Source organism: Rhinolophus hipposideros, assembly GCF_964194185.1.
Source record: "Rhinolophus hipposideros genome assembly, chromosome: X".
Classification (NCBI taxonomy): Eukaryota; Metazoa; Chordata; class Mammalia; order Chiroptera; family Rhinolophidae; genus Rhinolophus; species Rhinolophus hipposideros.
The window spans coordinates 10,836,344-10,850,832 of NC_138046.1; the positions used below are offsets into that span (position 1 = coordinate 10,836,344).

At 40.6% G+C, this 14,489-nt stretch overlaps 1 protein-coding gene across 4 annotated transcripts in view; it reads right to left on the reverse strand.

The window, feature by feature from the left end:
- AFF2 (ALF transcription elongation factor 2) overlaps window positions 1–14,489 on the reverse strand; it is a 479,304-nt gene that overhangs the window by 309,542 nt on the left and 155,273 nt on the right. For 2 of the 4 annotated variants that reach the window (XM_081043309.1, XM_081043307.1), the window contains exons 2-3: window positions 11,309–11,441; window positions 1,189–2,049 (exon numbers count right to left, since the gene is read on the reverse strand). In XM_081043309.1, coding sequence (XP_080899435.1) covers window positions 1,189–2,049; window positions 11,309–11,441 — 994 coding nt within the window. The remainder of the gene's footprint in view (window positions 1–1,188; window positions 2,050–11,308; window positions 11,442–14,489) is intronic. The other 2 variants (XM_081043308.1, XM_081043310.1) reach the window with 2 other exon arrangements.

The following is a 14,489-nucleotide window of genomic DNA, read 5'->3' on the forward strand; positions in this document are numbered from 1 at the left end:
GGCACAAAAAGAAAAACTGCCTCAGGAATGAAATATTAAAAACACGCATTCAGAAAATACAACCAACCCCAGTCCTCCCTTCCTGTGCATTCCCCTCGTCCTCTGAAATCACCACATCTGCTGAGTATGAATAAAGGAAGAAAAGCCAGAGGGCACATATGGTCAGACTTCTCTAATCCAGACCCACTAACTTGGAATCTGCAACCATACACACTGTCTGTGACTCCTATTGAGTTAGAACTTCAACCTACTTTCTTCCTCTGTGTCTTTTCAAGCTTTTAGTCCCCAGAACAGGAATCCAATCTAAAAGCAGTGGCTTCTTCCATCAAACGCTCGAAATGTAGTAGGCAGCCGCATACACGGTGGTATCTGAGGGGTACCCGATATATGCCCCCACCCAGGGGCCACCAGGCCTGAGATCCAATTATTAGTGATTCGTTCCTTCAGCAGAGGCATTGGTCCCTTGGGACTTCTCTTTTTCAAGGCCATGAAAACTGAGATGGCTATGACATTTAGTCATTCTAAACCCAGTGGGGTTTTGGTTGAGCATAATGCCTTTCGCTTTGACAGAAGGAATCAAGGTAGTGTAAGAGGGTGATGTAGGTACCTGTGGAAGAAGGGGATGCCGAAAAGAAGATGGAGGGCTACAGAAGATAAAATAAGAACTTGCCAAGGAATAGCCCTGCAAGTACTCAAGAAGCTAAGATTCTTAAAGAAGGCCTTCCGCTTCTGGTTCCAGCAAATCACACGTGTACACTCTTGTACCTTAAGGAACTTCTGTGTTTTGTGGTTATGATATGCTATTGGCTAGTCAAAGCCCATGGTGACTCACAATCTTTGCCTGGACCTCATACTGCTTATGACCAATAAAAATCTCCAGTGCTATTAATTTGTACATAATACTACAAACGCATGGTCTGAAACCAGTTAATAAGTCCAACCTTTCGTTCACTCAGACTGACCTTGTCTTTCGTCATTCCAAATTATGGAGATTTAACTGTATTTGCCGTGTTAATGAGTCAAGTCACAAGTGACAGAAGATCAAGACTCAGACTCTGACCTTGAAGAGTCTCATGTATGGCTCAAGAAGGTAAATAAGAGCTGCTGGTGAATATTAGATTCTAGAGGTTAGAGCAGTGAACTGAAAAAAAAAAGAAAGAAACACAACAAAACTTAAAAATTACTTACTTCACTTGTCTGGAGAATCGTGAACTTTGGCAGTTTAGTCTTTGTACTGGCTGCACTGGGTTTTCCATCCAAGAGGGATCCAAATGACAGATTCCCAAAACTGTTCTCAAATTCAATCGAAGGTTTCAGTGTGGGAGAGATGTCAGGTGCCTGGTCCTGGCCGTCCATGGGTCTGACATACGCGGTGGGTTTTTGCTGTCCCATGCTTGTTTTGCAGTAAAGCCCCGGTGGGAAATTTTGAACAGATAGGCCACTGCTGGGAGCCAACAAGGAGGAGGCAACCAGGGGAGACCCAGGTGCCTGCACCGTAAATTCAGATTCTTCTGGTAAGTTGGATTGAAAGATTTCTTTGAACACATCTCCTCCACCGGACTTGAGATTACTGTCTTCCTTTGCTGAGGGGTTTGACCCTTCGACTGCTCCAACTTGGGGCTGTTCAGCTGGGTAGACAAAGAAGTCTTCCAGTCTGGCTTGGGGCTGGTCCTGCGTCGATGGCTGCATCTTATTTGGCTGACTACTGGCCTGGCTGGCTGGCGCAATGCTAGCGTTATGACTATCTCGTGACCAATCAGGTTTTGATTTCCTGTTGCTGTGTATCAGAGTCGAATTCAGTATCACAACAGAAGGTGGAGGCATTGGCGCCGAGGGGTGAGTGTTATCCTGGTGAGGTGGGATCATTCGGTTATTTTGTTCTGGAAAAAAGCTTGGTTCATTTTTGTTGATGGGAGTCTGGGGCACGGAATTCTTTGGGATTCCCACTAGATGATTCTGATTAGAATGGTTAATTAGCAAATCCTTCATTTCATCATAGTTTCCCAGCGTGTTCTGGACTCGGTTGGCAAGGGCATCGCCTTTGTTTGTCTAAAATAACAAAAAGATGGGGGTGGGAGGAGAGAGAATGAATAGGTTTGTGTTTCCTAATGTTAATGTTTCAAACAGATGTTCTAAGTAGACTACCATATAGGGTTCTTTAAAATTCTTATGCTGCTATATAGTCTCATACTTTTCATGTGCTATGTAAGAAAAAAAAATCAATAACGCTATTGAAACAGCTTCTTAGAGTGAGCTATGTGATTAACGTTTGTATGCCCCCTGGCCTGTCCTTAAACAGACTCATCGGGAGGAAGTTTTAAATTATGTCGTTTCTGAATTTTATGAGCAAAATAACTTATTTTAGGCCAGATGAGCTGAACTGCTATATTCTACATTGGGATTTACAACTTCTGCTTACTGACCATTGGAATCATAAAGGAATGTTCGACTTACTGTTCTTCTTGACACATCTGCCCTTTGCCCTGCATTATACCATGAAAAAGGCCTAGCCCATTGGTTAACGATATCAGTTAAATAGTGCCATCATGACTACTTTCAGTTTAGAAAAGGCATAGGATTAAACAACATGTATAATAATTGGGTTAACTTATGACTAAAGCGAATCAAATTCCTTTCAATCAAAGGACTATAAATTACTGTTGTCAGCCTACATATTCTGGGGGCAACTGTGTTTACATATTGAGGATTCATGCTCGTTTACTTTGAAATGGTACAACTGTTCATCAACAGTGACTCAAGCTCTCCTGTGTCTTTTCAATGACTTAGAAAAAAATGTATTTAAAAATTTGTACTGCTGCTTAAGTAAATCAAAACACAGTCAGATTTTCAAAGTGATGTTGGCAACTGAATCATTTTATGGACAACCAACATACCAGCTATACCATCCCCCGTAGGATATACTAATCTTATTACAATGACTGTGATTGTTTTTAAAATAATTAAGTTCCTGCAATTTTTTTTTGTAATATAAAAAGCACAGCTTTACATAACTGAAAAATGGTGGAGAACTATATACTTGGAAATGACTCTGATGAAAGCTCAGCTTTTCAACTTTGAAAGTGACTTTTTCTTATTCTCTATACCTGCTAAAGATGTCATCCAAACAAGCTGTTGAATTCAGAAGGACAAAGGATTTCTTTGTGCCTAACCTGTACTATCCTGGCTCAAGAACTTGCAATGAAACAAGGCTACTGGCACCCAAGGAGCCACGTGGCAGCAGGACCACTGGGTGGGGAAGATGCCCACTCTATGTAGCCTTTATGTCCCAGGAGCGATAGGCATGATTTCCATGCACAGGAGGGGGCGACCACCTCCCTGTTGGTATAACCTCCGGTGAAGACAGATATTTAACATCTAAGGTTTCTCACACGCACTTGACACAGCCCAGTCTCCTGACGTGCACAGATAGTGTGCCTGTCCGAGTCGGGTATCTCGGTCTAAACCTAGGTTGTGGCTGTGTGCTGTGCTCTGTATGTGAAGATGGAGAGTGTGCAAATGAATGGAGAGTGAAGTGCCGAGAATGGATGAAATCACCCAGGGAAAGAAAATGTAGAATGAGAAGATTGGGCTCAGGAGAGAGCCCTAGAAAACATCAACCTTTAAGAGATTGGGAGAAGAAGAGGAGCCAGCAAAGGATAACAAGGAGGAACCACCAGAGAGAGATTCGAACTGGAAACCTTGAGTTCATTATTAACATGAGCTCCATATACTGTATGCAGTAGCCAACTCACAGCACGTGTTAAATCATATTAATAGAAGACACTTCCAAAGAAATGAGGGCAGTGAGGGAAATCTGATTTCAAAGATTAAGGAAAAGTGTACTAAATATATGCTAATAGGGGTCTGTGGGGGATGGGGAATTTTAGAAATCAAATAAATATATGTCAACTTAGTTTTCTTATCCTCAAGAACATCTTACACTGCATTACATGCAACCTTAGTGCTGAAGTAGTGATTAAACAATTAACATTCCATATAATCCTCAGCTGAGTAATCGCTCCACTTCAGAAGTATATTTTGAAAGGCATATTTAATAAAGATGCGTGGAAATCACTTTTATTCCCTAAAGGCCCTAGCTTTGTCAATTTACTGTCAGAAATTACTTTTCCGCTAAGGCAAGAATAAACTCTTTATATACACAGCAGTCTCCTCTTCAACAGAGTTGCACAATGAACTATTTGGGTAGTAGCCAAAACTGGTTTCTCTATTCAATCCCTAAATTCAGAACAAAGAGATTTCATTGAGCTGAGAGCCCAGGAAGAACTTGATGCAAGGAGTTGTTCTGGCATCTCCCGCAATTTACCTCTAGGGCCACCTAATGATTACCTAATGAACACTAATGCCTGGCTATTTTCCAGGATTGCACCAACAAAGGGGAAATAATGCTGTTTCATTTCCCATTTTAAATGCCTTCATTTTTCATTGTCTCCTTCAGTGAGTTAATATATACTTCCTTCCATCAGACAGAGAGAATTCTATAACCTACGAGCTTTCCCTTTTTGCCTTAGCTACCAGGAAGCTCAAAGTACAATTTATTGCACTTTCATTGGAAGTTTACTTGACTTTCATGGAAAGTTCATTGACCTTTCATTGAAACTGAGTTCTACAGAATCAGAACCTTGTCCCATGATATCACAGAGACCACCATGGTACCTTAAAGCCCAGAGAAGTAATTTGGTCTCTCTAGGCCTACCTCATCAGGACTCAAAACGTCAAGGCCCATTTACCTGCAAGCAAGCTAATCACATCCCTGATCCTGTTCAGCAGTAAATAAAAGGGACATGCTCATCTTAACTTCAATGGAGAGAATCTTGGTTTGGCTTTAATGTCTCTTCATGTATATCCATTGTTATAATGATCTGAGTTTCTGATGCATGCCTATATATTTTCTCCCTCCTCTAGGTTTTAAAAAACATGTTTGAAATGAGAAGTTCTAAACTGGCCAATGCTGAAAACGATGTGTACATGAGTAAAATTAGAGGAAAATTGAAAGTTCTGAAAATAAGTCTAGAAAATAAAACCCCTACTATATAGAATATACTAAAGGAATGATTTCTTTTCCTGCATAAAACTATGAGCTCTTAAATGTCAGAGACCACCTTTTATTCACCTTTCTATCTTCAAGACTTAGCACCATGTATGGTGCATATTAAGTACACGATAAACTGTTGCTGAATTCAACAGAATCAAATTATAATTCATAAGCTGCCTACATCAAAAGAAAGGATTTGCAATGGCTTGGAGTACATAAATAGAAAAGCAATCGTCAAGCTAAGTTGGTTACTACGACTGGACATTAAATTGAACTTTGAGTTTCTTGGTAGCTAAGGCAATAAGGAAAAGCTCAGAGCTTATAGAATTCTCTTTGCCTGATGGAAGCAAACATAGCCTAATTGGTTAAATGAGACAAATGATTACTGGATACTAAAACATGGCAAGGAATTCCTCTCATTGGTTTGGTTACAAGAATCTTTGCACAATAACAATTTTTCAGCACCAATTTTACACAAAATGCAAAGATGTTCTTCACATGGTTTTTCCTTACGATGACTAAATAGCAAGAGCGTTGCATTAAAGTCTAACCCAGGGAAGGCATGTCTGCATGTGGATTTAGGGGGTTAAGCTAATAGCTCCAAGTGCAGGGCTTTCCTGAGTACTAATGACATAGGAGTGACACTGGAATAACCCGGAGGAATGGAGGGATGTCAATTCCCTTAGACTAGCTTCCTCACAGAGAAATTATCTCAAAGGGACTTGGGACCGGAACTGCAGAGCAGACAGTTCAAGGTTGAGTTCACTGGCGACACTTTCCGTGTTGCTGATTGAAGGAAAATCCATATGCTTTGCATAACAGACGTGCTGTGGCTACAAGTAGGAATTACCATGCTCATTCTTAAGACATATACTGGTAAATTCAAAACGTTCATGAGGCAGGGTGAGGCACAGAGGACACACAGACACAGCCTCAAGAAGTCCATCATTTCAACAATCTCCAATAAATAACAGTACAGTCCAGGTAGCCAGAGTCAACTCCGCCTTCTCTCCAGTGGAGGTAGGTAACTGTCAACCAGTTTTTAAATTTCTCGAGATGTAGAAATGATATCCACTGGATAGAAAACCCAATGGGGCCTGAAATACATTTATGCACACCTACAAAATGTACTCTCATTATACATCATAGCAATTCTGGTTCACACTAAAGGTTCTTTTTCACCCTCCAGAGTCTTAGTAATCCTATTAAGGAACAAGGTGTGCTAGGCAGTCCTGATTGAACAGTATAAAAATGGCAAAAATGAAATCTAGCCATTTCAATCAATTACAGGCTTCTTTCAATTTGGCCAATTCTTTACTTCCCATTCTAGATAATTGGTTGATTCCTTAAAGGTAACTGCTGCAGCCATTATTTTCTAAGTAATCACAATTTTTCCATCATCAAGGAAATGCATTTTCCAAGTATTTTCAGGCATAAATTACATGTCTAGTTTGTGGCTCATGACTAACAGCACTCCTTCATTTAAGCTTTTCGCCTCTCATTACTTCAGGAAGTGCAAAGTTGCCACAGTTTGCGTCTAATGCTATGTACAAATCGGTAGTATAATTTCATTGAAAGATTAATGTGCTAGAGGCTATTGTCCCATAGTGTTTCTTTTTAACACAAGTAACAAAATAAGTTTTAAGTTTCTTTTTTTTTTCTTTTTATTTCATTGGAGCTACTGTATGCAATTTAGTAATTCCTTTTTTCTAATTCTTATGTTTTTACAGTTGATCTCTCTAAGCTGTAAGTTGCTATATATTTCTTTACTCTAATTAAAATAATAATAATACCTTGAATTTGCACAGCACTTTACAGATTTCTAGGCAAGGGTTCCTGGGTTGTTTGACTCGATCTTTACAACAATCCTGTGAGACAGCAGAGCAGCTCCAGTCTCAATCTGGCTTCTACCTGCCCCGACCCAAATGACCTTGTGTAAGCCACTTAACGTCTCTGTGCCTCAGTTTCCTCATTCTTGTTGAGTTGTGAAGAGCTATAAATGTTTGCTGCTGTTATTGTTATCAGGTATTATTTTATTATCAGGTGTTATTATTCACTTCAGAGAGGAGAAAACTATAGGTCAGAGGAAAGAAGTTTCTTCCCCAAAGTCACACAGGAGGTAAGTAAGCTTATTGGGTCTTCTGACTTCCTGTCAGAGGATATAAACATCTTCCAGTTACAGATACAGAATCACACAGAACTAGTCTAGATTCACCACGTACATGGATATCAAGCGCCAGAGAAGCCACCTCACCTCTCTGAGTCTCAAATTCCTCATGTGAAACATCGGGAAATTGCCTACTCCAGTTGATGTAAGGACTAAACAAGTGTATATATAAAGCCCCATCACAGCGCCTGGCACACAGGAGGCACTTGATACATGCCAGTTCCTCATCCCTCCGGATCTTTCCTCACTAATCTAGACATGTCACATTTTTCAAGCACTTTTTTAAGACATCCTTCTCAACAGCACAGCACACTCAAATTTGAAAGGTATAAGCAACAAAACAGCCACAAAGATTGGTTACCCACCAACGAAATCTAGGAGTGGTCAGCATTCTTCGCATACTGAGAGTGGTAAAGGAGAAGCAAGGAAAGGAAAGAAATTAGCCAGGAACATGAGAGATCATCATTTCTTCTTTCTGCCAAGAAAGGGCAGTGGATCCTAGGCCCTGGTGTTCACTGGCTAGTTTATAATCACTGACACAGATGGATAAGTGACCGAGGCATGTTCTAGGCTTTTGGGTAGCAAGAAGTTGCCTGCAACTTCACCACAGGACTTTGGATTTTTAATTTGGTAAGCATTCCCACCACAACCCTAAGGAAGAGTTGTGATATGCCTTCATCTCTACCAGTGGGTCATGGGCCAGCTCTAGAACTCCCATTGCAAAGGGTATATCAAGCTTTTCCAAGGATGTTCACACCAGTACAGGTATGGGGAGCTTTGGGAGGTGCACATGAGGTATAGTATCATAATATGGGTGAAAGGAGAGCATACTCTCCAGGGATCATGCAGAGAACCCTGAACATGGAAGTAGCACAAAATGGCAACTGATCATCAAAACAGCAGTGAAAGACAGTTAGCATTAACTGTTAGGTCATCAACTGTTAGCATTATTCCTTTCCTTCATAGTCTTGACCCAAGAACAAAATGGCTTCCAAATCAAGAAGCATAAAGGCAATAGGCTACTAATCACATAAGAGGCCTGGCCCCGCACTAGCCTCATGTTCCCACCTGTGTCTCTACCTGACGCACCCTTGATGTATCAAGACAGACGGCTTTTGAAAACTTCTGACAACATTGACAACAGATTTTTTAACTGCCTACTCAAAAATACACTGCTTACACCTAAAAATAAATATGCACCTATATAACAGTCTTTGTCAACAAGAGATGGCATTTACCTTAAAGGTATAAGACCCTTAAAGGAACAGGACTTGAAATTATAAAAGGGGGAATATATCAAGGATTCTGCACCTTATGATATTGTTGACTATGAAACAGATATTGAATTTTAAGGATGAGCCCTTTGAGTCAAGTTCATTTTTCTAACCCACCCAGGTATAACATGTAAAACTCATCTGGCGGTTCCTTTTTCTCAAGAAGGGATAAGGCATCTATCATCCTTTGACCTCCCTTCCATTTTCTGGAGAGAAAAAAAAGGAAGCCACGACTTCTTGACCTGCCCTTAATCTTCCTCCCACTCTCCTGCTTTGTTCTCATCCTAATATTCCATTCCCATCTTCCTTCCCATGGTTCATCACTCTTCACATGCCCTTGGTTTTGTATTTTCTCATCTCCTCTGCGATCTTGCTCTACTTATCCTCAGCTCTCCCTCCTGTATCTTCACGCCCTCCTTATACATTGACATTTGGTTCCTTCCCATCAATCTCTAAACTTGTTCAAGTTTCTTTCACTTTAAAAACGTTTTCTTCCATATAATGTCTCCCCTTGCACTCTAACTTAGCTTCCTCTCTTCCTCCCTCCATACAAAAACTCTCTGCAAGAGCAAGTCTACATTCACTGCCTTTGTTTCTTTATTGTACTAGTACTTGCTATTTACTCTTCAATCCATGGCAGTTTGGCTTCTCACAATGACCACAACCAACAACAAATAAAACAACTCCCCCTAAGATCGCTAATTATCCCTTAAGTGCCAAATCCAACAGCCACTTTCCATTCCTGACCTTTCCCGACCTCTATGGCACATGTAACTAACAAATCCCTCCTCCATAAATCCCTTATTCCTTTGGTTTCTATTAAATGATTCTCCTAGTTCTCTTCCTACTTCTATGATCATTCACCCCTTTTCAGTTTCCTTTCCTGGCCTCAGCTTTTATCACCTATTTTACCCCTTAAATGTTGCTACTCCCCAAGATTATCTCTTTGTTCTTCCTCTTACTCAGTAATCTGACTCAGTAATAATATTCAGTCTCACAGGTTCCATTGCCACCTACACGATAACACGTAACTGTCTCTCTTGACCACTCTCATTAGCTCCAGATTCCTATATATCCAATGCCTCCTGGATATCTCTCCCTTGATAACCCACTGGCCTCTCAAAACCAACATGCTCAAAACAGAATTATTTTTTTGTCTACAAGCACCAAGCCTGTTGTACTCCTGAACAACCTGCTAATACCACCATCCTCTCAATACAAAAAGATGGAACTCATTCATTTGTATCCCACACTCCCCACATCCAATCAGACACCCAGTCCTATCATTACAGCTCCCTTGTTCTACATTAAATCCTGCCTGTCATAAACTCCCTTCAGCCAACTACAATAGAGTCTTTACCTGTCTCTAGTTCACTTCCGTCTGGGCCATTCTCCACACTTTCAACATTATCTTTTTAAATTCTTTGTCTGTTCCAGCCATGCCTTGACTTAAAAACTTGCGATGACTTCTCTTATGTACGGAATAATGTCCAAACTCCTTGGTATGAGGTACAAAGTCTTCACGAATCTTTCCCCTGCCTATCTCTCTAGCAATTACCATGCAGTCATGCCCTCACTTGTTCATAAAGATCTTTGTCAGTGGGCAAGGAATTCCTTGAAGGAAGGGACCGTGTCTTGCCCTCCTTTGTGTCTGTCTAAGATGGGACTAGCACATAGTGGGCTTCAAATACATGCTTATTAAACTAATCATATTTCTAAATATACACATTCAAAGGGGTTGTAAGAATTAAATCAATTGAGAGAGAAAAAGATCGCTTTTGAAAAAATTATACGATTATTGACAAATTGAAAACTAGTAGTGTAGAGGACTTAAATCTCTTTGTCAGACTTATCAAACATGGAAGACACTTGAGTGTCTCCATGAAGCGCTTCTTACTTATTCTGAATAAGGCAGCAAGACTCCTGTCTCATTAGTCACCAATTCAAACAGCTTACTGTCTATCCCAAAGCAGTGTCTGTGCCTCTGCAGTCCTCATTAAGGAATTTCCTTTTCCAGAAGTCACTAAGTGGTGCTCTTCTAAAATCACAACTCAATTTTTGTTTTACCTCTTACGTCATTTTTGTTTCATTACAGAAATTACACCACTACGAAATTTCATTAAAAACCAACCAGCTGCCAGCAATTTAATGAGATTCTGCCCCCAACCTCCACCCCAAATACAAAGTTCAGAGGAAGTTACTGTGATATCCCTACTTGAAGACATAGCAGTATGAGCGTTATTAGAGAGACACACTAGCCAGAATACCACTAGAAAATCAACCTAGCTATGCTAATCCCTCGACTGGAGGGGGTCTCCTAACCCATGATTATTAACCACTAGGAAAAAAATGATTGGCTTTTCCCTTTCTCCCAGAACAGTAATTTTCAAAGAGCACTCAAACCACTGAACAGCTGCTAACAACCTAAATTGGAAAAGGAAGCAGTGGTCTTGCAATGGATGGCACATATTGGGAGGAGAAATAGATACAGTTTGCTGATAATCAAAGTGGGAGAAAGTGTCAAGGGGCCATTCCTTGCTGTAGGAAGTGTTGGGCAGTAAAGAACTCCCTGGAGACAAGAAGTCTCACAAGTCGCTTTCAAATCTTACTGTGCTCACCAAAGAAGATGAAATCTGTCTCAGAAAACTTCCTCAGAAACTTACAATTGACCCCCGATACAGTGGTATACAGTTCATTTGTAAACTATATTCTCCTGGAAATGCTGCTTTGGGTGCTTTGGAAACAGATTAAATGTTGGTTAGTGCGTTCCAAAATGTAACAAGCAACGATTTTCCAGAAAGATAAATTACATACATATTCAGCTACCTTGTAGGGCTCCCCAAAAAGATCAAATCCTGAAGAAAAGAGATCGTCTTCTTGCTGGACTTCTTGATTCCTCCGCTCCCATTCCCTTTTTTTAAGTGCAGTACGGTCTTGTTCGTAGTGACTAATATGAAAAGAAAAAGACAAAAGGAGAAATAGATTGATTAGTCACGTAAGTCATTAAGATCTCCCTTGTTATCAATAAGAAGGAAAAAAAATCAAAGCATAGAGATCAGAGAATCTTTTCCTTTATTCCCAATGGATTTAAGTTCCTGATCAGACCTTTGGAATACAGAAGAAAACAGAAACTCGATTATTAGACATGGCATTTATGACCACTTAAGTATGGCAGAATCCTCCCTCATCTCTTGCCCTTGCTTGATTACTACAATTACAGACTCCCCCCAAAATCAGCCCACTGTGCAGAATACAAGTTACATTGTGTTGCCAACCGCCTAGGGCTGAGGAGTCACAGATGTCACAAAACCCTAAGGGAAATGATGTCTGGGATTCTGTCCTGAGCCCACAGCCACAGTTTGCCCTTTGTGATGAAATCACAGAAGAGTTTAAGGACGTTTTTGGAAGCCCATGAAAACAAACAAACAAACAAACAAAAAACAAATCAATCACTCACACCCATTTTTATTACTATTGTTGTTTTGGTCTTCTCATGGTTTGCATTATGGGTAACTGAAAGCCTTTTTGGGAAACTTTTCACAAAGAAAGGGGTCTGGCTTCTACAGCAAACTATTAACAATGAAAGGAGGTGTCAACAGCCTTCAATGACTAACTGCACAAATGTTTCACAAACACATGTAACTCTGTGACACTCATCGCATTTCAGGCTTTTCCCTTGAAGGATCAGCAGGAAAGCTTCCAGACATTATCTAAGACATATTCTGGTCCCTTGGATTTTATAGAATGAAATGCTTTCTTATTACGAAAACAATTATTTTCTTCATGCTGCAAGACAGTGCATAAGAAACTATAATCTGTAAGTCTTACCGTAGTGGATTTTATTTTGTTCATTAGGATTTTTTCCCCCTGCTTTTGATTGTAATCTTACCCCAATTGAGTACATATATGCTGGGCGAATTTAAATTATATGAATGTACATAAAATGTCTCGCAGGTGCTATATAAATGTTGCTTTCCTTCCCTATGTTAGTACTGCCATGTTAAGACTTAATTAGATAATTGACATGCAAATGAACATAACAGCTAAAGGAATTACAGGAGAAACAGTGATAGAAAAGTACCGTCGACAGGTTTTGAATACATCCCAAACCTTACTGCCTATCACTGGTAGCCTCGTTTGCTCATGAGGAACATAACTTTAATTTACAAAATAAGAGCCCAGAGCATGAAATATCCATGGCAGCTTAACTAGATATTGATATACATGCAGAGTAACATGCTATTGCGCTTAATCATCCATCTTTCCCCATAGGAATCCTTGAACTGACAAATTCAAAGTGACTTTGATAGTCCGATCTTCTGGATGAACATTTCATTTCTCCATCTTAAAAATAGTGGCAACATTTATAGGATGTTTAAATATACATTATGCTATCATAATACAAACAATGCCAGGTACATAAGAGCTCACTGGGCCACTGAGGAGTATGCTCGGCAAATGTTATCCCCGTCTGGGAAAAAACAAAGAACCTGCAGAGCTCTACCCAAAGCCCCAGCCCCACAGCTGGGCCCTGCCTGGCCAAGAAAGGTGCCAAGTCCAGATACGGGAAGCCAGCCTATCATTCGTAGCGTCAGATGTCACCCACAGGGGTTACGTTTGCTAGCATCATCTCTCATTTCCACTCCCAAGTTGAGATCAGAACCCCACACAGCTGCCAGGTGTCACAAAGCCTTTGTGTTGGAAGCTGATGTGTAACAGACCAGGGAGAGTAACATCTTCAGTCCATGGAGTGTGGAGCACGAGATGTGACCTCCTCAGCACCAGATGTTGGCTGTGCCTGACCCAAGCCCATCCTCAATTTGTCAACATGTGAAAAAGATAGGGGTGGAGGACCAGTTAAAGCAGTGTTTAGTCAGGGTCAGAGGAGGGTGCGTTGCAAAGGAGAAGGACACAAGTTCTTTGACCGCCGTAGCAAGGAACAGAGAAACAAGAGCCCAAGTCTCCTGCTTCCGAGAAATGCCAGCAAGATGTCAGTTTTCTAGCTGTCCGTGCACCCGACCGCCCAGAATGACAGGCCCATAGATCACATTTAATTCTTCCATGAAGAGAACTGAAGTACTTTGGTCTCTTGGCTTCGCAAACTACCTTCCATCTCCTTTGAGGGAAAGATATAATTAAAACCCTGAAGGGAAAAAAAGGGGAAGAAGAAACGGAAACGTGCTTCAACTTGCATGACAACCCTTCAAGTGGCCAGCAGTCAACGCACTTTCGGTGCTTTCTACCCGGCCTTGATTTGTTCCGAGGCTCTTGGCTGCATTTTCCAGCAGTTCATTAGCTACCAGATTCCAGACGAAAATCTGAATAGCAGATTGAGTGTGCACATGGGTGTTATCTGTTGCAAGAAAACTGCCTGCTGCAGTTTTTAACACATATAACAAAGAACAGTTAATTCTCATATCTCTGGCGAGAATGAATTTAAATCTCCATAGAGTTCCACTGCTTTTGGAAGGGAACCAAATCTCTCCAACTTTTTCCTTTTTTTGCTCAGCATGGTGTTATATTGAAAGCTTCACATGGCGAGGTATAATGAGGAATAAACTACATGAGGCTTTCACAGTGTAGAATGTCACTGATTTGACTGAAACCAAAATTACTAATTTGAAGCACCAGCTAATTAAAACCACAGCTATGTATTTAGCCTCTTGTTATACCTACTGCAGTTTATAATTATGAGGACCTCTTTATCTACTCAATTAAAGTTCTTATAATTCAGGCAGGTTGTGTTTGAACCTGTGAGCCCTGCAGAGGCCACAGGAAAGTATATGCCTGTCCCTTTATGGTGTGATGTACCTTTACACTCCCGGGCTTGTTTTCCAAAAGGGGGTAAAAAAGACTCCACAGCCCACAAAGAGGTACTCAAGCCAGAAATCAGAATTAATCATCATATTGTCTAAATAATTGAAGTTTATTTACACTAATGAGGACAGGGTGAATTGGTCCAACCAGTGTGAAAACCCACTTTCATATTGGGAAG